Here is a 25915-nt window from a genome sequence, read left to right as displayed (position 1 = left end):
GTGATTCCTTCCTCATACTCTTAATTTACCACTGTTTAAATACACTACAAATTTCAGATTTTATTCTGTTTTCTAAAACCAAGTTTTCAGAGTTTCATTTTACCCCTTCTGTATGTTTGATTCAGCACATGAAACATTTTATTGCTGGCACTGTTGGCTACCAATATAATTTAACCTTTTAGTAGAATATAGCCATTGTTATTTTTAAAGCCCATTGTACACTCCACTGATTCCGTTAACAATTATACATAGTGAATAAAAAATGTTGCACTATGGTCTCAGAAAGTTAAACCTATATGAATTCACATCTTTGCAAATTAAAATTAGTTATTCTGTTAGAAAGTTACATGGAAACAGTATTCTGACTTGAAAATAGAAATTGACCTCACAACCCAATCACTTGTTCACCTAATTATATATAAATCTCTGTGGGGTCCAGAATGGTCTGGAACAGTGACAGTTTTTCTGTAACACATTTTCTGATAAATGCCTAATAAGTCAGCTACAAACAGGGTTGGAACAAGATTTCTCAGAACTTTGATTTTATTCTCCTTCCCCTCAATGTCTGCCATCAAGAGACAAAGGAAAACATAGCTCTACTTGCCTGTTGTCATATCACATCATGCAGTGATCTCAAGAAAAATACCAGGAAGTGTTGTTCATTCATTAGGTAGCAATCTTTCCTCTCTGGCAGTACTGAACCAGTGTTAAGATTCTGAAGAATTTGCAGTCAATTACTTAAGGGCAATTTTTCAATAAGGATGCTGTTCTGATACATTTTGCCTACCCAAAGCCTCTACAAAGCTTCAAGTGGATACAGCAATATCCTCTTTGTGGTTTAAGAACAAGTTCCAAAAATAAAACCCAAACCTCCCCCAAACAAACCATAAAAGCAACTAAAAATCTAGGCTTCACAAAGACTTGTCAATATGCCCATGTTAACAAGGCTACAAGAATAGACAGTATACTGTAGGACATCTAAGAGTCTATGAAATTTTTAAGACTTGTCAGAGTTTGCTAGGAAAACCCCAGACCATCATTGCAGCAGCACTAATCTCATACTATCTAGATCATGATGTGGCAAACATGCCAAAAAATGGCACTCTGGGACCACTATTAACAAACTCCAAAAAGTCAACAGTATTTTTTGAACCAAAACCTGACTATTGAAGTTATAAAAGTCCTGTTAATAGCAGATATTTCTGAACTTGCTGCAGTTTATGGATCAATCTTTCTAAATATTTTTGTTCATGGAAAAACAGCTATCATGTGAAGTTATCTTTACTCCATCAACTGGAATACTCCACTCCAAAGAGACAATCCAGATCCAAATGGGCAAATGCTCAATTCCCACAATTATCACAATGAAGTCAATGGGGCTCTGCCTAACTCCAGTGATCTGCCTACAGTAGGTAGAGTCATGCTTCATAGAACTGCATTTAAATCTGGGATAGTATAATAACAATAAGAACTACCTTGTATTCAACACATGTAAAAGCAGGATCTCAAAGCTAGTTAAAGAAACACTTGTAAATTTAGCATTCACCAAGCACTTTATTTTACTAAGAGTTATAAAAATATTTTACACTAGAAGCATTCTGTACAGTTGATTGCATTTTTAAAGATATCTAAAATCAAAGAAGAGTACCAGTATGCATAAGAAAGCCTTTTTATTGCACACAAAGGAATATTTTCCACAGGAACAAGAAAGAAAAATTGAAACATTTTGTTTATTAAATTAGAAAGTAAATATTTATATTCAAACAGCAATTATCATCACAAATGCAAAATACATAAGATTAGATTAATCTAAAATAGTTAAATGCATATATAACATCTACAAGACAAAATCGGAATTTGGTCTAAAAAACTGAAAAATAATTACTATCTTAAAAAAAACCCCAAAACCAAAATGCCACACCAAGGGCAACACATTAAGATCCAAACTGCAGTGTTATCACAGTGCCAGGAAATTGTTTTATCTTTGCAGTGCTCCACTGACTTCAGAGGGAACTTTGTGTGGGAATAAGTTTGCCAATACAAACCATAATGAAGAGTATTAATTTACCTTATTTTCACACAAAATATTTAATAACTGTGGAAAATTGAACTATTCTAATTTAAATCAACTATTTTTTTCTAATGCTGGATTTCAATTTAATCTAGATAATTTGGTTTCTTCATTTGATTTTCAATTTTGTTTCAAGGCTTTTTTTTACAGAAATAAAATAAAATAACAGAGCACTGCCTCTTTAGATAGAAAGCTTTAAACAATTAGCAGACAGGACAAAGACCAACATTACAGAAGAATGTCTAGAATACTAACCTTCTGCACAGGGCACAACTATCAAAGCTCTGTCAATAAAAACCGTGTTGGTTAGATGCTGGGCCACACCAACACTTGAGGCTTCACGAAATTTAATATAACATACTTTGGAGGAAAAAGTAAGAGGTGTGTTGCTGCAAGATAAAAGGAAAAAAAAAAAACAACAATTAGAAATATTAAATAAATGTATTCATATATTTTCAACTATCATTTCTTAATTAAAAAAAAAAAAAGTTAAGATTTCCTGGAAAAGTTACCCAAAAGACAAGTATAGAAATGTACTAATTTGCCTACTTAAAAATTTACTAATTTTTACAACATTTACAAATTTACCAATTTGCCTTGTCACTTAAAAACTCATAGTATAGCCCCTCCTTCTTTTTAATGGAAACTTACAGAAGCCAAAAGCCCAAATCAATAAGGCTGATTTTCTTTACAAATCTTGCTAAACAAAATTACATTGCTATTTTAAATAGCATATTTACAGGACACTTTCGTCGAGTAAATAATGTATAGTTTATCTTTTATCCTCCAAATAAACCTTGTTTAAAAACATCAAAGTGTCCAACGGAGAGCCAAGAGGATGGTGAAGGGCCTTGAAGGGAAGCCGTATAAGGAGCAGCTGAAGTCACTTGGTCTGTTCAGCCTAAAGAAGACTGAGGGGGATCGCATCACAGTCTACAACTTCCTTGTGAGGAGGAGGAGCAGACACTGCTCTCTCCTCTGTGGTGACCAGTGACAGGACCTGAGGGAATGGCTTGAAATTGTGCCAAGTGAAGTTTAGGTTGTATATTAAGAGAATGTTCTTCACCCAGAGGGTGGTTGGGCACTGGAACAGTGTCCCCAGGAAATTGGTCACAGCCCCAAGCCTGACTGAGTTCAAGAAGCATTTGAACAATACTCCCAGGTACATGGTGTGATTCTTGGGATGGTGCTGTGCAGAGCTGGGAGTTGGACTTTGATGAACCTCGTGGGTCCCTTCCAACTCAGGGTATTCTATAATTCTAAGATAATAAGCCCAGTCATTTTTAGTGTATCGTTTGGATATTATCCCATATTAACTGATATTCTTTCTTAGGCCTTCACAAAAGAAATGCTGTTAAATCATATTAAGATAAAAACACATTCTTGAGAATTCTTACAATTGTTACATCTTAGTTCACTAATGTAACAAAAATCCTTTTTATCATCTTATCTTAGTTTGGCCTAGTGTAGTACAGGATAACACTGGAGGAGGTAGGAAGAATTCACTATTAGACTAGAATAAAGAAAGGAAATGAAAAATACGTATGTTGGGTAACTTGCTTTCCATTAGAAAGTACACCAACAGATTGATCAGAAAGCACAATATGCAAACTTTGTAATCTTGATCAAAAACAAAGTTTGCTTTAAAAGATGTATTCCCTAGTCAAGATTTATACTCTACAAAATTAGTTTATTTCTTCATATGAAGTAAGTACAGGTAAAACCTTCAAAGACAGAATACAAAAGGATATTGCTGAAAAATCAGCAACTTCCATTAAAAAAAAATCTATCTTCTAGAAAAGTAGTAAATCATAGAAAATACACTGCCTGAACTGTTTAATCTTGACACTCTCAACTATTACACTTGTCAGCTTTCAGAAGTACCAGGAGTTCAAGTTTAGTCCAATCCATCTTGTAGTCCCTCAAATTCCAAGCAGGTACTCCCAAAGTTGTTGGATGGAATTAATTGAGCTTTAGTATTTAAATAAAACCTCACAAATTTTAGGCACATTCTTTCATCATATTAATTGCATAAATGAACCCAGAACTTAGTCTGAGGCAGGCAGATTGGTATGTTTCTGGTTACCAGAAAGGTAATATCTAGATAAAATATCTAGAGAGCTGGTCAACTTAAGAATGGCAATCAGAAACTTCTGTATAAACAGAAACATTGAGGGAGAAAAATAAGCAGAGAGGGGGAGAAACATAAATATGAAAATCAACCGTATGCAATTTATAAAAACATTGCAAGATTACTACATTTCTTCTGTCCATTAGTCTGTCTGTAGTGGACAATGTTTTCCCAGTTTCAAGCTTTCATATTCAGGAACAAAATAAATGTATAAAAATGGCTTTTGAGCTATCTGTAAAGGCTTCATTCAGGACACTTTCCATCAGAGCTGACAAAGAGCTATGACTATCTCAGTACTCAGCAGAAATGTTTGCATGCAACTTATAATATTACATATTCTGAAGAGACAGACTTTGCTCATCGCAAAGATTTTTTTTTAAATGGCCACAGGTTTTTTTGTTTGTTTTGGGTTTGGGGGACAGAGGCCTGTGTGGGTAAGTTTGAGGGGGAGGGTCTTTTGGGTTTTTTCCTTGTTTGGGTTTGTTTGTTTGTTATTAAATACATATGCCAGTGTTACAACCCAAATGGTTGAAGCCTCCATTGAAGATTCTCTGGTTCAAACTTCTAACATCTCTTAGCTTTTTTTCTTTATTGTTTTCATTGGTAACTCAAAAACATAATTCTGTTCCAGGCAGTTACAGGCTCCATAAATAAACCTCATAAATTCCAACAACTACAGAGCCAGTTATGACAAGTGTAATTTCTATATTTCCCTCTCTGTATTTCCTGGATTTCAATCACAAAAGCTATCTGAGAAGTAGGTTAAAAATATTAACATAAGAATACTACTGCAACAAGGCTCTAAAAAAAAGCCTTGCTACAAAGTGTTTTCTGAAAGTTAAGCTAATCATGAGATTCACTGGAGAAGTGATGAAAAGGAAAAATTCTCTAATAAGGAGACCACCTCTGCTGAAAACACATCAATGCTGCATCTACATTGAGGGAGACAATTAAGATCCAAAAGTTCTGAAATTCTAAAAAGTTTCACAGTGATTGAGTCCTCTTTTTTTGCAAAGCGGACCTCCTAAACTTCCCCAGTAGTCTTCATAAGAAGTCTTTCTTAAAGCAGAAAAGTCCTATTCTGTTTTAATCCTTTTTTTTTTTTTTGCCAATCCTTTTCAAGGCTGAATAGAGGTAGTCTCATAGCCTTCTTCCTACAGTTACAAAGCATTGTTGCAAAAAAGCAAGTCCTACATCTGTGATTTAAGGTTACTATAATCGAGTTTCTTTAGAAATGCAAGAAAACTCAAAAAGGAAATAGAGATATAAATAGTATTCAGATGTTTCTACCATTTTTCTTTTCCTTTGTAGGGAGACAGTAAAACATCCATCCCCCAAAAGAACAAAAACCAACCAAAAACTTAAGAATTACCTATTCAGAAACCTTCAGTGAAAAATCAAATAAAAGGCTACAAAATCTCTCTCTAAGGGTCCAAATTTTCTCAGGGTGCTGATGGTGGAGAAGACAACAGAAATTAATAACCTGTCAAAATAAGATGTTCTGGAATAATTGTGCAGATCACATTTAAATAAAGCTCTGTGTATTTTATCTCAAAGGCCTTATCTATACTGCAGCCATTGCAGGATATAACAATATCTAAGAAACACTCATGTGTATTAGCTTCCAAGACAACTCCAGAACACCCATAAGCAAACAGTATTATAGCAAGGCTTTCAATACCGAATGCAGACATTTTGTGCCTCCCTGCTTTCAAACAATTCAATCTGCAAAAGTTCAATTTCCATAAAGCTTTTCAATACTTAACTAATCAAAAATCCTCTTACAGCCACATTTGAAGGTTTATCACTACAAATGTAATTTTAAAGGCTTCTCTGAAACACGGATTTCAACTGGGTGACAAACCTAACGCAAAAGCATGGTTTTGCAAATGGCAAACTGAAGAGCACTTGTTAAACAATGACAGCAATTCTCCATTCTCAACATGAGAATTTAGATCTCTACCTAAATCAGGACCATACACAGATATTCAAAATGTCAGGAGTTTTTCCTCAGACTTTGATGACAAAATATCACTGAAGATGACAGAAGCCCCACTAAAGCCACCCTCTTCTACACACAAGTGGTAAATTCACACCAAGGCCCTGATGTAGTAACAACTCGTAGGACATAAATTCTCTTACCAAGGCTGTGACTGTAATATTATCTTATGTTCTTGTTAACTGTTTCACCCTATCTAACAACAATTTTCCAAGTCATTTTCATATACATCTTTAACTTTTCTTTATGATATTTAAATCTTTATCTTCAGAAAAACAACAGATCTCATTTGGTAAAATTAGAAACCTGCAATACAGTCCTATTTTCCTCAAGATGTAACCAAAAGGGAAAAATGTGTACAAGTAAATAAAAAAAGCCAACAACATAGAAATCCTGTTTTCTGAAAGGATTTTACAAGCATCCCTTACTTTCATTTCTGAGCAGTTAGGAAAAGAAAAAAAACCCCCACAAATTCTCTGAACATACTTCTCGAGGCTAAAGCTCTGTTTATGGGACAGGGAAGAAGAGGTGACCAAAATGCTTGGCAATAGTAATGAAATGGAATAAAAGAGGTCTTTGAGCACTGAAAGCTACTTACAGCAGTCTATAAAAGACAGGTCTTATGAGGAAATGGTTAAAAATCTCATGAAGTCAAAGTTTCTTGGGCAAGTTTATGACACCAATTTTAAAGCAATACAGCAGACAATTGCAAAAAGATAAAATATAAACTCAGCTGGTCTCTTTGAGATTTGATAATCAAATACAAATTACTTAAGAGTAAAATGAGTGGATTTCAAAAAAAAAAAAAACAAAAACCCTCTTCCCACCTCCACATAACTTTTTTACTGATGTTCATCAAATAGGTGCTTTCAATTTTTAGATTAAAATTTCAGTGGAAAGCCTTCCAGAGAGCAGAACAGTATATAGGTGTAGTCAAGTCAAATTTAAATGTTTCTTGTAAGAAAACAGGTAAATACAAACAGCCACCAGTAACAAGCATTATGACCTACTGAAATATGATACATATTCATAGCTTTTCAATAAAAAGAAATATTGTTTTCAGTGTCAATGAAATCTCACTGACAAGTAGCTAAAATCAGAATGATGACCATATGGAAACTTCTTCAGTACCAAGAGTTTCCTATGCCCTCAATGCTGAATCTGAAAGCAGCTTATTCACAGTTCACACATACCTCTTCAGAAAATAACAATAACAATAAAATAGCATTTACTGGCAAGTGCTTAAAGTGCAAAAACTTCTCATACACGAGAGAGACTTCCTCACAGAGAACTAGGCTTTCAGGAAAATGACAGGTATGAAATCCATCCTTCTTAATGGGATGTCTGATTAACAGTGACTGAAGAAACTGAAGGGCTTTGATGAATGAAGATAAAACATGAAGTGACAAACTATCAAAGAGCATAGTGTGATTTAGCTCAACATTCATAAAAGTCATCCCAATCATTTCAGTATACAAAATATAGGACTTTGTCAGAAACTGCTACTTTAAAACCCCAGTCTTAAGATATTAATTGCCAGGAAAAGTGGCTGGGTTCAGGAAGCTCACTAGAAATACTGAAGAGTTATCTTAAAGAACCTGCCTTTTATTTAATGCATTAAAAAACTGAGGTGGTTTCTCTCTCTTCCCCACATTGTGCATCCTTACAAGAACTTTAAGTGAACTAATCCAACATTAATATTTTCTCTTTAAAGTAATTATATTCAACAATTTAGACTAGCTGATAGTTTTTTAAATAAATTCTCTGTTGCACCCTATAAAACCAAGGGATATGTTAATGTCAGTGATGTCTTTGATGGGTTGCTTGTCAATAGAATTGCCTTGTTGGGGTTTGGGGCTTGACATGGTTTGGGGGGCACAGACCTAGGGGGAGGTTACTGATAATAGACAAGAAGAATGCAGAATTTACAGACCAAAAATACATTTGCCCAAGATAAGAAGGAACTAACAAAGACAACTAATCAACTGTACTGAAAGCACGTCCAACTGGGTAAAAGGTAATTCCTTCAAGGGGAAATCATGACCACCAAACGACCCTCAATTCAAATGAAAGAGCCCTGAGAATGCGCAGTAGCTGATAATGAATTACAAAATACCTTATGCAATCAGTCCTTTTATGAGTAACCAATAGTAGAGTAGTAAACATTGAATATGTAGTAGATAGGTGGAATATATTAGATTAACATCATATAAATAATGATCAAGTTCTCTGCTCTGTGTGCTAGCTTTGTGGAATTACCACCCAGCACCCACCTTTGTGCAAATATGAACTAACCAAATACCTTGTCTCTGTGTGTGAGATTGTCTTACTGCACACCAAGTGACGAATCCCACTTTTAGAGACAATAAAAGGAGACTGGGAAAATGTAGAAAATTGCTGAAAAGCAACTTCTCTCTCATGATGCTCGTTCATAGCACAGCCTTATACTTTGTTCTACAATCACTGAAGAGCCTATAGGTACAAGATACATCATCCTCACTCCCCACTAAGTCATAAATCTTCTCTCTTTTTTTTCATTCAAGTCAGCAGTAGGGTGCTACACAATTAACTATAGTGGAACAGTGTTATGAAAGGAATTTCCTATAAGGTTGGAATGATCACCTGATCAAATTCACCACTTCTATAAATCTCTTGGATTGCTCTGACAGAGTAAAATATCAGAGAACTAGGAAGAAAAAGATAATCCAAAGTTAAACATGCAATGCTGCATCTTCCAAGAATGGGGAAAAATATTTCAAAAATAAATTAAATTACCAAGATCAATACTTCAAAATGGTCCATGTCCTTGACCAAGTTAATTCACAAATACCAGAATGAGATGTATTTCCTTTCAAGCAAAAAAAAAATTTAATAACAACACTACTGAGTATTTAATAGAAGATTTTATGTATTAGACTTCAGCAGATTAAGGGAAAAAGTAGAAGGCTGACAAACATGACTGATTTTGAAGAGGTGAAGGAAAATTTATACTTTTATTTGGAAAGATCATAATGCTGAATTAGAAAAAGGAGAGTTTATATGATTTATCAAGTGTATATACACATGTACATATACATATAATGTCTATATATTCTGTTTAATATTGAACATTAACAGAGCTACAAGTTCATATCTATCAGAAAGAAACATGCCCAGCAAAGGCAATGGGATTACAAATATTGCAGTAAATCTTTAAACTTGAATGCCCTTTTTTAAATAAACAAAATTATGCATACAGAAGAGAGCACAACTTCATTGTACTCTGCAAACTCATGCTTGAGTAAGTAAAAATATTTTGTGTGTATGCTGAATATTTGCAATACAGAATAAAAGAGAAAACGGGCTACAATTCTACACAATGCAACATACAAATTTGTTTCATCACATTGTTTTACCTGGCAATGTGTGCTTGCAGCCCAGAAAGCCAACTATATCCTGGGCTGCATCAAAAGGAGTGTGGCCAGCAGCGTGAGGGAGGTGATTCTCCCCCTCTGCTCTTGTGAGACCCCACTTGGAGCACTGCATCCAGCTCTGGGGTCCCCAGCACAGGAAGGACATAGGCCTGTTGGAGAGAGTCCAGAGGAGGACCATGAATGTGATCAGAGGGCTGGAACACCTCTCTTATGAAGACAGGCTGAGAGAGCTGGGGCTGTTCAGCCTGGAGAATCGTGGAGGCCTTATAGCAACCTTTCAGTACCTAAAGGGGGTCTACAAGAAGGCTGGACTTTTTACAAGAGCATATAGTGACAGGACAAGGGGGAATAGGTTCAAACTGAAAAAGTATAAGTTTAGATTAGATATTAGGAAGACATTCTTTACTGTGAGGATAGTGAGGTACTGAAACAGGTTGCTCAGAGAAGTTGTAGATGCCCCATCCCTGGAAGTGTTCAAGGACAAATTGGATGTGGCCCTGAGCAACCTGGTCTAGCAGAAGGTGTCCCTGCTCATGGCAGGGGGGTTGGAACTAGATGATCTTTAAGGTCCCTTCCAACCCAAGCCATTCTATGATTCTATTCTCTGATAAGTGTATTAAGTGTATTGTGGAACAATAAAAACATAAAAACCTAGAAAACTGTGCAAAAATCACAATAAATCTATTAGAATATTTAAAACTCAGGTAAAGCTGTTTTATCCTGACATGAATGGATGCCTACTATATATACTTTATATATGTTAAATCACATTCAATTTTCCTGAACATTCCTCATCCAAACCTAGCTATGTATAATCTAGTAACACATTAAAATGGACAAATACCATCTTCTTTTGCTAGTTTTTTCATAATGAAATTTTATTCCTGTCTTCTTTGTATTAAAATTGAAGTCTGAATGTGAATGACTCCCCCTGCTCCTGATATTCCTATTTCATTTATATATATATATATATATATAATTAGTTTAAAAGGGCCAGTCTGCCATTCACTTCCAAATACAACAGATGTGTTAAGAAAAAAAATATTTATTTTCCTCTTCTGTTCCATCTGCTTGGATGAAACATTGAGGTTTGCAAAATAACAATATTATCTCTCATTAGAGCAGATCCCTTGCATGCAGTTGACATAATGAAGACAGCTACAATTTAGAGAAACGTGTAATGTCCGTTATTCACTTTCACTTACGGCAAACGTCCTATCAGAAACATTTCTAAGCACAGGCCAGGCACCGTTCCTCTGTTAACAGCTATGCTGACTTCTGTTCGAGTGACCCTTTCTCGTGGGATAAAACAGCCGTTCGAACAAAAAGAGCTGGTCTCGCCGGCCGGGCGGAGGTCAGGCCTGGAGCGCTCCCGCCCGCCCTCGCCCCCTCCCCCTGGGATGAATCCGAGCGAAGAGAAAGGTGGGGCACAGAAAACAGGTTTTCACGAAAACAGGGGAAACGAGACCTGCACCTAGGAAGCGCTTCGGGGCAGCCTGCGAGCACGCGTCTTGTCAGGCCGTGACTCAGTACCGACAGCCGCCACTGGGTGACCGCGGCTCTGACCGCCACCACGAGAACACAAAACTCGCCGTGTTTCTACAGGTCGCTCCAGAGATACCGCGACTGCTCCCCTCCTCCGGACCGAGGCAACCATCTTAGGTCCAGGCATAGCCCCTTTCTCCTAACGTTCCTGCCCCATACAAAGGGGTGGGACCACGTGACAGACACACACCCACGTGCGGGAGACTGATGCCCACACTCAAGATGGCACATAAGACCTTCTGCCTCTTCCTTTCCCTCCATCCCCATGTCCCCTCTAAGCCTCTTCCTCATCCTAGATCTTTGTTGCTCTGAGGGCCGACGCAGACCCTGCTTACTCCGGGGGATAGAGGCGCAGCTCCTCGATATCTCCCAGGAAGCTGAAGAGCGTCCACATCTGCTCACTGGTCACAGCCGAGGAGAGGTTCGTGATCTGGATGACAGACGTGGGGGCCAAGGGGAAGCCTAGCGGCACCCCGATCCCTCCACTGCTCATCATGGCGGAGCCTGCACGACTGCTCCGCTTGCGACAGTGCCACACAGTCGGAGAGGCGGGCCGGACGACAGAGAGAAGCGCTTGGCGCCTGCCAGAGCGTCCTAGCATGCGGGCGCTCTAGCGGCGGACTCGACTGCTCCCTGGAGGTGTTTCTGGGCGGGCAGCCTTTCTTCCCGTGCTAGCTGGGGCTCGCGGTGGAGCGGGCGCCCTCGCTCCGCGCCGACGGGACTCCGAGTTCCCCTGCAGGAAGGGAGGGGAGAAAAAACCTCTCTTCCGGTTTCCCAAGGAGCTACCCAGGCCGCCACTACCAGGACGGGACCGCGTTCACCTCCTCCCTCGGCCTTCCTTCACACGCACTACCCGCCCCAGGCTGCCAGGGGACTGGATCATAGATCCTGCGATGGGGAGATTGCACAGCGGAGGAAGCAAGCACGACGGACCGGACGCCGCACGCAGAATGGTTAAATACTTCCATCATACGTGGGGAAGGCGCAGCTGCGAGCGCGTGACTAATTCTTGCACGAACAGGGCCTGACTACCTTGTTAACTGGTTTCCTTGTCCTTTAGCAAAGCAAAAGGCTTATTATTTTAAAACTGGAATGTGAAAAACACTAATTACTTGTTTTTTAAAATCTTAAAAGTTTATTAGTAATAAAATAGTTATAAAAATAGTGTGAAAAATGCATATTATATGGCTCTACGCAGATATTTACTATATGTATTATGCTAGGTTGGAAAGTTATGTTGTATTAACATTTTAATAATATAGTAAATGTAGTTTTGTAAGCTTTAGCAGTTAAAATAGAAATTATGTGTGTATTCTTTTAATTAGCTCAAGAAAAGGAGAAGATAATAAAAAAATTCTTTGCACAGAGATAACAATTACAGAAACCCATAAATTTTCCAAAGGAGAGGAGTTTATGGTTTTCCTTATTGTTATAAACGCCAATCACTTGGTTTTTAAAATTTTAAAAGTTTAATAATAATAAAATGGTTATAAAAATAGTAATACAATTAGAGTAATGAAAATTTAGAGTTAGGACAATTACAAGACAATAAAAAGCAAAGAATTACAGACGTCCGGTTGCTCTCGGGCACTTAAGCCCAATAAGCATGCCTTGTGAACAAAGGAATAACCTTTAAAAGCAGTAGCCTGTTGCATATTCATACATCTCATACATGATTCATAAATTCCTTGCAAATTAAGAACTTTTCTGGTTTTTGTCAACTTCTTCCCCTTAATCCTGGTGGTGCCATAAAGACGGAGAGAAGGTGGAAGAATGTTTGTCTTTTCCGATAAGGAGGCAGTAATTCTTTATGGGCCCCCATCATTGTCATCTCTGTGTGAAGAGTTTCTTGATTATCTCATCTCTTGCTTGAGCTAGTAAAAAAAACCCCACATACATAGGTTCTATTTTAACTACAAAACTACATTTACTATACTATTAAAATGTTAATACAGCACTTCTAATCAATATAACATAATACATATAGTATTCAATTTAATATTTGCGAAAAGCCAATCATAAAATATGCATTTTTCACAATCCCTCCTCTTATTCTTTATAAATCATTTGGCTTGAGCAATATTTCTTATCTAATTGCATTCTTTAGACTATGTTAGTAATCAAATTAAAGATGGGATTAAACAAGGAAGAAACATCAGAACAGTTGTAATCCGAATTTATTCCACTATCTATTCTTCAATACATTATCCCATCAGTTAGTTTTTAACATTGTTTTCCCACTTTTGCACCGGTATCTGGGTTATTTCTTTAATTCTAATGCCTGAGCGGCTTTGTTTGTTATCTTTTTTATGACTGCTTGGAGTCTTATAATATGATTCAGTATATAATTTGGGTTTAATACAGAGGTAGATTGCTGTGCTGATTTCACTTTTTTTTTTTTTACTAATGGCCTTTTTGCCTAATCTTGGACTGTATTCCTGAAATCAAATGTAAAACAAATTAATCTCTCTCATTTTGGACATTCAATGCCCCATCTATTACCACTTTTTCCTAAGTTCCTTGTAATTCAATATTTTTCCCCATTTTTCCTGCAGGTACTCAGTTTGGATGGGTTATGACAGTGGCTGTTGACATGGGGGTGTGTAACAAAAAAGGAACTTTGGTTTCTTTCCATGTAATATTTTTTGTAGCATTTGTGACACGATCTTGCCAGTATCTCAAAAGGTAAAAGAAAATAAATGAGAGACAGAAACAGGAATAACAGAGGTCTGGTATGGCTTATACCCCCACCTCCCCTGCCTATGGAGTTGCTTCCCATAGCAGGTATGTGTGATCTTCTCGGTGGCGAGTACAGTGGTCAATCCAGGCTTGCCCTCTGTTTCCTTTGTTACTCTTTTTACTAAATATTTTTAGGCAAGTCCTTTTCAACACTCCATAACTGAGGTTTCTTACCATTCCTCAGGTATCTCTCAGTCAACAGGCACTGATAATTCCCATCCACAAAACAAAGTTATTACCTCAGTTGCTTCGAGTTCTATCTGTATAGGGGATAGATTCAGTACTCAATACCTATTGCAATGAGAACATAGATTTTGTGAGCTCCAATACCAATTATTCTCATAATTTGAACATTTACTTATAACCCAGTTAGCGTGTCCAGCATTGGGATGAATCAAATAAAGTATACAGTATAATACTGATGGTAATTTCCCTTCTTCCTTGTATAAGTCACAGGCTAAGGCCAGAATGTGAGAACTCTGATTAAAATAATCTTGTTCTTCCTGTTTGAAGTGGTAATGTTCCTCTCCTAAGGAGGTGTCGGAGGCGTCTGAGGACTTATTTAGGCAGTGCTTAAAACCAGTGATGTAAGCTTTGCCTTATTTCTCAGTTAGGTGTTATTTTTTGTACTTTCTTTGGTTCATTTGGGTTTTCCCAGACTATTACCACCCAGTCCCAGTCGAAAGTCAATTTGATATCACTCGGTTTAGATGCGATAGTCCATTTTTCAAGGTTCTTCACAAGTTCTTTGATTTTGCTGTCGTGAATTCACCCTCTTTCCGTAGTTCAGATTGCTGCTTTAGTGGTACCTGGAAAGGACTTCTTAATAACACAGTGTTAAAAAAAAACAATACTGCATTAACTTTTACTATTAGTTTTCTTCAAAACTTTCTGGGTTTAACTAAAAGCTTTTTTTTTTTTTTACAGCTGCTTCTTCTTCTTGTATCTAGCTGTTTTAATAGCTGCAGAGGCCAATTCTTCTTGTGAGCTATTAGTAGTTAAATAGAAAGACCAGGTCAATTTTAACAGGACATGAATCACATCTCTTGTTTTTTACTTTTTGGGCAACATTTAACTCATTCTTCAGAACAAAAAGCCTCCTCTTCTTAACAACAAAAACCAGAAAGAGAAAAGAGTTCTTGCTTAAACAAATAAATCACTTTGTGAAAGTCAGCTATCTCTGCCTTGATCTTATCTCTAGTGGTGGTCCCTTTCTTTTATTTATTTATTTATTTATTTTTTAACAGTCTTGCCTTTAACTCTGTCCTTCACCTCCCTCTCTCTTTTTCTCTCCCTTTCTTTCTCTCTCTTCACATTTTAACATCCACATTCCAGCATCAGTCCAGCTTCTAACATCAGTCCACATTCCAATGTCTCAGAAGGGTAAGTCTGCCAACCACCCCTCCCCCTTTTTCAACTTCTTTACAAATTAAATTACTTTTGTTATGTGCGTTTGGCAAGCATGCAATTAATGGCACTCTCCACCAAGGCTACTAGCCACTCACAGCTGACACAGTGCCAAAACTAAAGACTTGTTTTTCTATCACAATTTTTTCATTCACAAGCTCAAAAAGGTTGTAGGAACAAGGTAAACAACAACTTACTTCCAAAGTGACCCTACTTGCACCAAAAAATGTAAGACAATGCTAGTTAGTGCAATGCAATTTGCAACAAAGCCAAGGTTTGATTTGGGAAGGGCATCTGAGGACACAGAGCATGAGTTTTACAAATCCATATTTTGAAGAGAGAATGGACAAAACATGAATACAGTGGGGGGAGACAGAAAGTAAGGAATTTGTCTCTGCAATACCTTCTCTTTGACCGTTAGGAAACGCTGTTCAAAGAGGCTCCTGTGGTACAAACAATAATTGGATGGAAAGAGGCACTCTTGAATTTAAACTTTAATGTCACAATAGGAAACAGCACCTGAGCACTGCAGTGGTGAAGCACCCTGCCTGCAAACTCACTTAAGGCAAGCTACTGCTGCCACGCTGCAGGGCTACCTGCAGCACAGAAGGAATCACGAACAAGCCCTCCCTGCAGGCTTGGGTAAACCACACAAGGAACTCACAACTTCTTCATAGCTGTCTAACTCATTCCAGAAATAAAACTACAGCAAGCAGAGATTCCCCCCCACCAATTTTTTTTTTTTTTAATGTGTGTGTGTGTCACACACCCACAGTGATGCTGAAAGTAACAAATTAAGAGCTTACATTAGAAGATACTGAAACCTTTTCTTCATCCAGCTTTGTGTGTTCCCATTTATATATGTAGCCATCTCCAATTCGAGGTCAAAAAAATGAGCCTTATTTTTCAGAAGTGCTATGCATGCACAACTCTAGCTGCTGTTCTAGGTGCACTGCAAGTAGTCAGCACTTCCAAAAACACAAACAAAACAAAAAACTAAGAAAGCAAAACACATTTGGGTACATGTAAAAGGACTGGCTGGAAGAAAAAAATGTTTCTCATTGACCTGCCAAGTCGCTGGTGTTACCTTTAGTTTAACTTTACACACTGAGAACCATGTGATTGAACAGCTTCACATCGATTCAAAATAAATTAAAAGTAGGTCTGGCTATGTCACAGCTGTAAACTAGTTTCTCAACTTTAGAGTATAGCAAGTTACAAATTTCAAGATGAAAAATCACAATGCAAATTGGAAGAAATAATTTAAACTACTTGTCTTTGCTTGCAATTTTGATCATTTCCCTTTCTTCTGGAGAAAATAGTATCTTTATTATTGACCACATTTCTTCCCAGGTATAAATGCTTGAACTTAAAAATTGGTCTAATTGTTCAGCAGTGCTTATGGGATCCTTCAAAATCCCTTTGATTTCCTCTTTAAAATTCCTGACCTCAGAAGAAGTTAAAGGAGCATTTACAAACTCAGTTCCACCCCCTCCCATCGGGACCTCTCTTAGTGGAAACAGATCCCAGTCTTTTTCTATAGTCTTTCTCCCGTGTTGTGAGGAAGAGTCTGGAGAATGTTGTTTTCTAACTGAACTTCTCGTGTTCCTATAAGGGGCGTCCTCCAGGTGCGAGTTTTTTGGGCTGCAGCTGCAGTTACCAGGGGAACGGAGCTCAGGGGAGCATGGGCAGGGCTCGCTGCCGGAACCGCCAAACGAGAGGGCATTTCCAGGGGATACCAGCCGGGAGCGTAGTTAATTGCGGCTGGGTCAGCTCTTCCCAGCAGAGGCAAAGCAGCAGCAGCGGTGCCCAGCGCAGCTGGCACGGTCAGAGTCGCTGGGGATGGGGCAGAGGAAACAGCCGCAGGAGGAGCTGCCAAGGATGGGACAGACGGGACGGACGGGAGCCCGCCAGGCGCGGCCGGCGGAGCGGCCATGGACCAGCCGGGCGGGATGGGGGCAGGGACCGGTTGGGCAGCCGCGAGCAGCGAGACGGGGACTGGTACAGAGGCTGCGGGCGGCGAAACAGGCACCGGGACAGGCGCCGGCACCGGGGCAGGCGGAGCCGGAGCGAGCGGCTCCCTGAGACCTGGGACAAACGCCGGGACTGGGACAGACGGAGCTGAAACAAGCGGCGAGCCAGGGCCCGGGACAAGCGGCTCGGCTGCGAGTGGTGTGGTTCTCTCTTGTTCCTCTCCCTTTTCCCCTTTTTCTTCCTTTTTACTGGTTTTCTGTCCCATTTTTTTTTCCCCCAAAATCTTATCTATTCATTCCATGCTCTTTTTTTTTTTTTTTTTTTTTTTTGTTTCGGGGATTTCTGATACATTAAAGATTTTTATTTTCCTAAAATCCCCGGTCCAACACGTGGCATATTCTCTTTCTTCTAAATTAAACGATTCCTTTGAGTTGACAAATACATTTAGAGCCTGACAAATCCATCTCTCAAAAGAACCATATCTAGGCCAATAAACATGGTCAGATCTTATTTCCTTTGTTGGCCATTCAAGCATACAAAATTGTATCATCTTTACTTTGTCCTTTTTTCTTGTACAAGGGTTTTTTTCCCAGTTGGCTAACATAACTCCCAGGGGACTATCTTGGGGTATCTCTGTTGATAATTTCTTACTGGATTTCTGTCCCATTTTTCAAGATTTTATCTACTCACCCCCTGCCTCTGTTCCACCTTCCTCCCCCTACCCAAATACCACTTTTCCCTCGACTACACTCTAAAAAAAACCCTCCTTTTTCTCACACCACCCCTCAACACAACACACTTTCCTCCAAGGAACTACAACAAAGCTTAAAATAAACAATCTGCATTACTTATACTTTCATTTGTCCCCATTCGCTCAAGTTTATTTTTCACTTACTCACACACACAACAAAACAACCACAACAACAAGGTACCTTTTATTTTTCAACACACCTATTACACTTTTAGGTGTCCCTGGCCAGTCCCGGTGTTCTTGGATACCCCTCAATCTGGCTGAGTTGTTCCCAACCCCAGATTCTCTCGGGTGTACCCTCACTCCGGCAAAATTTTACTCAGTCCTGGGTGCTCTCGAAAACTAATATCTCAACCCAGCAGACTTTTATTCAACCCTGGGTGCTCTTGAGGATTAATATCTCAACCCAGCAGCAACCCTGGGTCCTCTTGAATATTAATCCCTCAACCCAGCCCATTCAATTCAACCTCCCTGGGGGGGGATTCTCTCACTCTTTTATAATTCGCTTCGTCTCTGTACTGGCCGCTTTTCTCGCGAAAAAGACGGAAACGGAAACGAAGCATGGGAGACTACTGCACTCACTTAGCAGGTCTGGGGTAACCAGCCCGCCTCTCATTCACACACATTCATCCCCCCTTATCCACCCAATTCACACACATTCTTCCCCCCTTATCCACCCCATCCCAACAAATACTTACCTATCCCTTGTCCTTGGGTCTTTGTTCTTCGTGTACACTTTGGTCTTAGGGGCTAATTACCGCGGTTTTAGGGAATCCTTTCCCTTTTCTTTGTTTTATTGTCTCCTTTTGTCCATCCGATCGTAACCTGCATCTGTCGGCAGCACCAGGGGAGCAGAGCGAGGCTGCCTAATCAGGGCAGGACGCGTCTTCTCACTCTGACTCTCCTAAGGCACCGGCAGAGAGGTGTTAGGAACCATCCTCTGCTACCATTTGTTATAAACGCCAATCACTTGGTTTTTAAAATTTTAAAAGTTTAATAATAATAAAATGGTTATAAAAATAGTAATACAATTAGAGTAATGAAAATTTAGAGTTAGGACAATTACAAGACAATAAAAAGCAAAGAATTACAGACGTCCGGATGCTCTCGGGCACTTAAGCCCAATAAGCATGCCTTGTGAACAAAGGAATAACCTTTAAAAGCAGTAGCCTGTTGCATATTCATACATCTCATACATGATGCATAAATTCCTTGCAAATTAAGAACTTTTCTGGTTTTTGTCAACTTCTTCCCCTTAATCCTGGTGGTTCCATAAAGACGGAGAGAAGGTGGAAGAATGTTTGTCTTTTCCGATAAGGAGGCAGTAATTCTTTATGGGCCCCCTTCATTGTCATCTCTGTGTGAAGAGTTTCTTGATTATCTCATCTCTTGCTTGAGCTAGTAAAAAAAAAACCCACATGCATAGGTTCTATTTTAACTACAAAACTACATATACCATGCTATTAAAATGTTAATACAGCACTTCTAATCAATATAACATAATACATATAGTATTCAATTTAATATTTGCGAAAAGCCAGTCATAAAATATGCATTTTTCACACTTATCAACGGAAACGAACTTTTTCAAGCTGGACTTAGACTGGAAGGCGCCTGGGGATTATAGAAAAATTTTGACACGTACCAGATGGATTTCTTGTTTTAAATAAAATATATGCATATTCATAAAGTGTTTTGTATATGCAACAGATTACCCTTTTTAAGGAGTAAAATTTCTTTTAACAGGGTCCCCCCTTTTCCTGGCTTACTTTTGTCCAGAGAGGGGTACCCAGCCCGGGCTGTAACTCTTTGCTGTTATTGTCTCATTAATTGTCCTAACTCTAATTGTGTAACCTTTATTACTACATTTGTATTATTTTTATAACTATTTTATTTTTATTAAACTTTCTAAATTTTTGAAACAAGTGATTGGCGTTTATAACATCTCTGCCGGGAGCTGCCGAATCAGCCGCCATCAGCCATATGCAGCTCAGTCTCCACCGAAAACCCCCCCTCTGGCAGTTCCGGCAGCGGACCCCGCCTGCGCCTTGGAGGACTAAGCCTCGGCGCGGATCACTCCCCTAAACCCCCCTCCTGCCCTGCGTTCCGTTCTCTCAGTAACCACAACTCCGGCTGTTCAGGGAAACTCTCTCTTGAGAAGAGAAAGCACCTCCTGAGCGGGGTCAGGATGATGAGGAGGGGAGAAAGCATATGAATGAGTATCGTAATTTAATGATCAAGAGAATGGGGGGATGGGGGGGGGGCAGCACCTCGAGGGCAAAATGCTGAAGGGGCTTTTGAGGCACAGCCGGGGAAAGGGGAAGGTCCAACTGGACAGACTTGGATGAAATATAGGTGTGAAAAATGCATATTTTATGATTGGCTTTTCGCAAATATTAAATTGAATACTATATGTATTATGTTATATTGATTAGAAGTGCTGTATTAACATTTTAATAGTATAGTAAATGTAGTTTTGTAGTTAAAATAGAACCTATGTATGTGGGGTTTTTTTTACTAGCTCAAGCAAGAGATGAGATAATCAAGAAACTCTTCACACAGAGATGACAATGATGGGGGCCCATAAAGAATTACTGCCTCCTTATCGGAAAAGACAAACATTCTTCCACCTTCTCTCCGTCTTTATGGAACCACCAGGATTAAGGGGAAGAAGTTGACAAAAACCAGAAAAGTTCTTAATTTGCAAGGAATTTATGAATCATGTATGAGATGTATGAATATGCAACAGGCTACTGCTTTTAAAGGTTATTCCTTTGTTCACAAGGCATGCTTATTGGGCTTAAGTGCCCGAGAGCATCCGGACGTCTGTAATTCTTTGCTTTTTATTGTCTTGTAATTGTCCTAACTCTAAATTTTCATTACTCTAATTGTATTACTATTTTTATAACTATTTTATTATTATTAAACTTTTAAAATTTTAAAAACCAAGTGATTGGCATTTATAACACCCACCAAAAAGGGGTTTGCTACTCCTGGGTTAGTTTGCCGGCCATGAAACGGAGTCCAAATGACACTGCAGAATAAATCCAACAGGACGTCCTGCCGTCTCCTTCGTGGGGTCTGGCGATGTTCTCAGCTCCCATGTGGGTGCCGCTACAGCAAGACATCATTTGCCATCTGTATTGCAGTTGTCTTCTGTTAAGTGGGCAGTTTTCCTTATCACTTTCACAACCAATTCTCCCTCTGGGGAGACATCTGCTGATAATGGGCTATTGAATGTCACAGTGTTATAAACGCCAATCACTTGTTTCAAAAATTTAAAAAAGTTTAATAAAAATAAAATAGTTATAAAAATAATACAAGTGTAGTAATAAAGGTTACACAATTAGAGTTAGGATAATTAATGAGACAATAACAGCAAAGAGTTACAGCCCGGGCTGGGTACCCCGCTCTGGACAAAAGTGAGCCAGGAAAAGGGGACCCCATTAAAAGAAAATTTACTCTTTAAGAAGGGTAATCTGTTGCATATACAAAACACTTTATGAATATGCATATATTTTATTTAAAACAAGAAATCCATCTGGTACTTGTCAAAAATTTTCTATAATCCCCAGGCACCTTCCAGTCTAAGTCCAGCTTGAAAAAGTTTGTTTCTGTTGATAAGGAAAACCATAAACTCCTCTCCTCTGGAAAATTTATGGGTTTCTGTAATTGTTATCTCTGTGCAAAGAATTTTTTTTTATTATCTTCTCCTTTTCTTGAGCTAATTAAAAGAATACACACATAATTTCTATTTTAACTACTAAAGCTTACAAAACTATATTTACTATATTATTAAAATGTTAATACAACATAACTTTCCAACCTAGCATAATACATATAGTAAATATCTGCGTAGGGCCATATAATATGCATTTTTCACAATCCTTCCTCTTTCTTTTTTATAATTACTTTGGCTCGAGCAATATTTATTGCTTTCTAGCCTTCATTTTTCATTCATTTTCTTCACAAGTCAATCTAGCTTCCTGAAAGGGGTCTTCTTTATTTTGTTTCTTTAATACCATAATCCTTTCCACCGTTTTTGTTGTATCCAATTTTTGATCCATGGTCACTATTTTCATGCTTTGAACTACACTGGTGGTGAGTCGAATGAAACAGGGGATCAAACAAGGAAGGAATATTAGACCAACTGTAGCGCATAAAAGGAAGAAGCCTAGCTTTTTCCACCATTCTATTCCCAACACGTTATCCCACCAGCTAGTATTCAGCATTGATTCCCACCTTTGAACTGGTACATGGGCTATTTTTCTGATATCATTGACTATATCTAGGACAGCATCCCCGTTATCATCTATTTTCAAACAGCAATCTGGTGTATTGAATTTTCCACAAACACCCCCTTCTTCAGCTAATAGATAATCCAAAGCCAACCTATTCTGATACACGGCTGCTCTGATTTGGGTCTGTTGTCTTGACATTAATGCCATTGCCCGACCAGTTTTGTTTGTTACTATCTCTACAGCAGCTTGGAGTCTTATAATACGATTTAACATATAAATTGGGGTTCGATATCCCCAACTCCCATCTTGTGCCCAGGTGGCTGGCCCATATGTTTCCAATATACGTTCAGGGGGCCATTCCTCGTCTCCCCATGTTTGGAACCCTCCAATTAAGTCTCTCTTGTTTCTTTTTAGATCCTCATAAACTGGTATCCCTAAGTGATCCCCTTCAGGCCCTGGCAAAAGAAAAAATCCTGGCTGTATGACTCCCAGAGTACAGCTCCCTTTCCACTGAGAGGGGAGTTTTGGGTATGCCTTTTTTCCACATATCCAGAATAAGCCATCTGGGGCTTTCCAATAGTCAAATGTTTGCTCATCTATATTCTCCCAAAATTTAGAAATCTCTGGGATGCCAGTGTAAGGATTTTTTCCTGTGTCATTACACTGAAAAAGTCTGTTTTTATTATTATACTTACAATTTCCTTTTTTTACTTTTTCCTGGGTTCAATACATGGTGGGTTCTTCTGGGAGCCACCATACAGAAGTTCCATTACTGACCTATATCTTTTACAGGGAGTTTTTCCTACTTCATGAAGGAACTTTTTCCCATTTCGCCAAAGACATTCTTCCCCTATGACTACTGAACTCAAAACCCACCCCTCTGGTCGGTTTTCTCCTCTTATACTTGTCTGATTCCACTTCAGGAGCTCAATTGGGCCTAAGCTGCTGCCTTTCCATGGCCATTCTTCTGACATCAGAGCCCCTCCACAGACCCAACAATTGGTTAAGTTCCTTACTTTTTCTTTCTCCCAATTCTACAAACTGATTTTTACCCATCCTTGAAATATATATTTCTTTTTCTAATTGTTGTTCCAGTTTTGTATACAAATTGTCAAGTGAGATTGGTACAGGTTTAGGTGGTGGTGCCGGCTTAGCTTTTTTGTTTATCACTTGCTCTTTTACCAAATCCTGTGCTTTATTCCCAATAGCGTATGTGAAACAAATCCATTTTTCCCCTTTTGGGCATTCACTTCCCATCCTGTTACCACTTATTCCTAGATTCTCAGTAATCCAGTACTTTTGTCTATTGTGCATGCAGTTTCCTAATTTAGATGGGTTATAACAGTGACTGTTGACATGAGTGTGCAAGATAAAGAAGGAACCTCGGTGTCTTTCCATATACAGCTTCCGGTAACACCTGTAGCATGGCTTTGTCAATATCCCAAAAGGGAAAAGACAGAAAATGAGTGACAGAAAAAGGAGAGGTCCAGTATGGCTTATACTCCCAAATCCCATGCCTATGGGGTTGCAACCCACAGCAGGTGTATGTGATCTTCTTTGTGGCGATTATAGAGGCCAATCTGGTCTTGCCCTCTCTTCTCTTGTCACTTTCTCTTAGCTAATTTCCAGGCAAATCGTTTTTGACACTCCTTAACGGTGGTCTCCCACTGTTCCTCAGCTATTTCCCATTCAACAGGCACTAATAATTCCCATCCACAAAACAATGTTATTATTTCAGTTGTTTCGAGCTCTACTTGGATAGGGGATCTAGATGGCACTCGACACTTTCTGCAACGAGGGCGTCGCTTGTGTGAACTACAATACCAGTTTTTCCTACAATTCAGACATTTACATTTAACCCAACTAACGTGCCCAGTATTTGGGTGAATCAGACAGGGTATATTACATGGCACTGATTGAGATTGTAATTCACCCTCCTCTTTGTATAAATCACAGGCTAAGGCCAAAATACAGGTGTTTTCTGTCCGAAACAGTCCCGATCCTCCTGTCTGTGGTGGCAGTATTCCTTCCCAAGAAGGATATCGGAGGCGCCTCAAAGTTTGTCCACGCGGTATTTGAAACCACTGATGTAAGCTCGGTCTTACTTCCCAGTCAGGTGTGATCCTGTGTATATTTCTTGGATCATTCGGGTCTTCCCAGTTCATTACCACCCATTCCCCGTTTAAGAGTCAATTTTGTATCACCCGGTTCAGAGGTTATCGTCCACTCCTTAGGTTCTTCCACAGGTCCTTTGATTCTGCTGGCGTGGATCCACCCTCGTTCCCTGGTCCGGATCGCAGCCTCGGTCGTCAGCAATACCTGAAAAGGACCTTCCCATTGTGGAGTTAAAGATTGTTCTTTCCATGTTTTTACCAACACCCATTCTCCTGGATGAATATTATGGATTTTAAAGTCTAAAGGTGTGGTTTGGGGGATTATTCCTTTTAACCTCAAATTTTCAAAAGTTTTTGCAATAGTGTTCACATATTTTTTAACATTTTCTTCCCCTACCTCATAGGTAGCATTTTCATGTAGAGTAGTCAAAAAAGGTAATCCAAACATCATTTCATAAGGTGACACTCCCAGGTCTGACCTGGGTTGTGTTCGAATCCTCAGTAAGGCTAAAGGTAGGCATTGTACCCACGACATTTGGGTTTCAACTATTAATTTAGTTAAAGTTCTTTTTAAAGTCTGGTTCATTCTCTCTACTTGGCCAGAACTCTGTGGATGCCATGGGGTGTGTAATTGCCATTTTATCCCCAAGGTCTGAATTAATTGTTGTAACACTTTTGACGTAAAATGTGTTCCCCTGTCCGAGTCTATCCTATTAACCATTCCATATCTTGGAATAATCTGTTCCAAAAGGGTTTTACTTACCACATTGGCTGTGGCCGTGGCAGTGGGAACCGCTTCCACCCAATGAGTTAGATGGTCTGTTATTACTAATAAATACTTCCATCTTTGAACTTGAGGGAGTTCAGTAAAATCTACTTGGATACTTTGAAATGGCCTAAGAGCTAATTCCTGACCTCCCAATGTGGTGTTTCTCATTACCTTTTTATTTATCCTTTGGCAAGTTATACATTTTTCAGTTACCTTCTTTGCTATCCCAAAAATCCCAATATACCCATAGTTCCTTAAAAAATGATCACACAGAGCCTGAGTACCCCAGTGATTTTTTTGATGCATGTCTTCTAATATCCTTCTAGTAAGTATTTTATTAAGTAATTGTCTTCCATCAGGAAGTTTCCATTTCCCTGATTCATCTTGTTCAGCTCCTATCTCCTTTAATTCTTTTTCCCCTGCTTCACTAAATTTTGGAATTTCCAGTTTCTCCTCATTTGGAGTTAATATTAGCATAACTCTTTCAGTTCCATTTTCTGCTGCATCCTTAGCTTCCTGGTCTGCCAAATTATTTCCTCTTACTTCTGGAGTCACTCCCTTTTGGTGACCTTTAATATGTACTACAGCTATCTCTTCTGGTAATTTTAATGCTTCTAAAACCTCTAAAATGAGCCCCTCATGTACTAATCCTTTTCCCCTTGAATTAAGCAATCCTCTTTCTTCCCAAATTTTCCCAAAGGTATGTACTACTCCAAAGGCATACCTTGAATCAGTATATATAGTTCCCTTTTTGTGTGCTA

General features: G+C 38.8%; 1 protein-coding gene across 8 annotated transcripts in view; it reads right to left on the bottom strand.

Moving 5' to 3' along the window:
* Positions 1-11908, bottom strand: part of LOC137465558 (splicing regulatory glutamine/lysine-rich protein 1-like) — a 448710-nt gene extending 436802 nt beyond the window's left edge. For 3 of the 8 annotated variants that reach the window (XM_068177636.1, XM_068177637.1, XM_068177640.1), the window contains exons 1-2: positions 11495-11906; positions 2327-2460 (exon numbers count right to left, since the gene is read on the bottom strand). In XM_068177636.1, coding sequence (XP_068033737.1) covers positions 2327-2460; positions 11495-11760 — 400 coding nt within the window. In that variant the 5' untranslated portion in view covers positions 11761-11906. Of the gene's footprint in view, positions 1-2326; positions 2461-11494 lie in introns of those variants that run through there. The other 5 variants (XM_068177639.1, XM_068177635.1, XM_068177638.1 and 2 more) reach the window with 4 other exon arrangements.
* Between the last annotated feature and the right edge of the window lie 14007 nt (positions 11909-25915).

Source organism: Anomalospiza imberbis (assembly GCF_031753505.1).
Source record: "Anomalospiza imberbis isolate Cuckoo-Finch-1a 21T00152 chromosome W unlocalized genomic scaffold, ASM3175350v1 scaffold_31, whole genome shotgun sequence".
Taxonomy (NCBI): domain Eukaryota; kingdom Metazoa; phylum Chordata; class Aves; order Passeriformes; family Viduidae; genus Anomalospiza; species Anomalospiza imberbis.
Note: the sequence above shows the minus strand (reverse complement) of the source record. Positions and strands in the feature narration are given on the sequence as shown.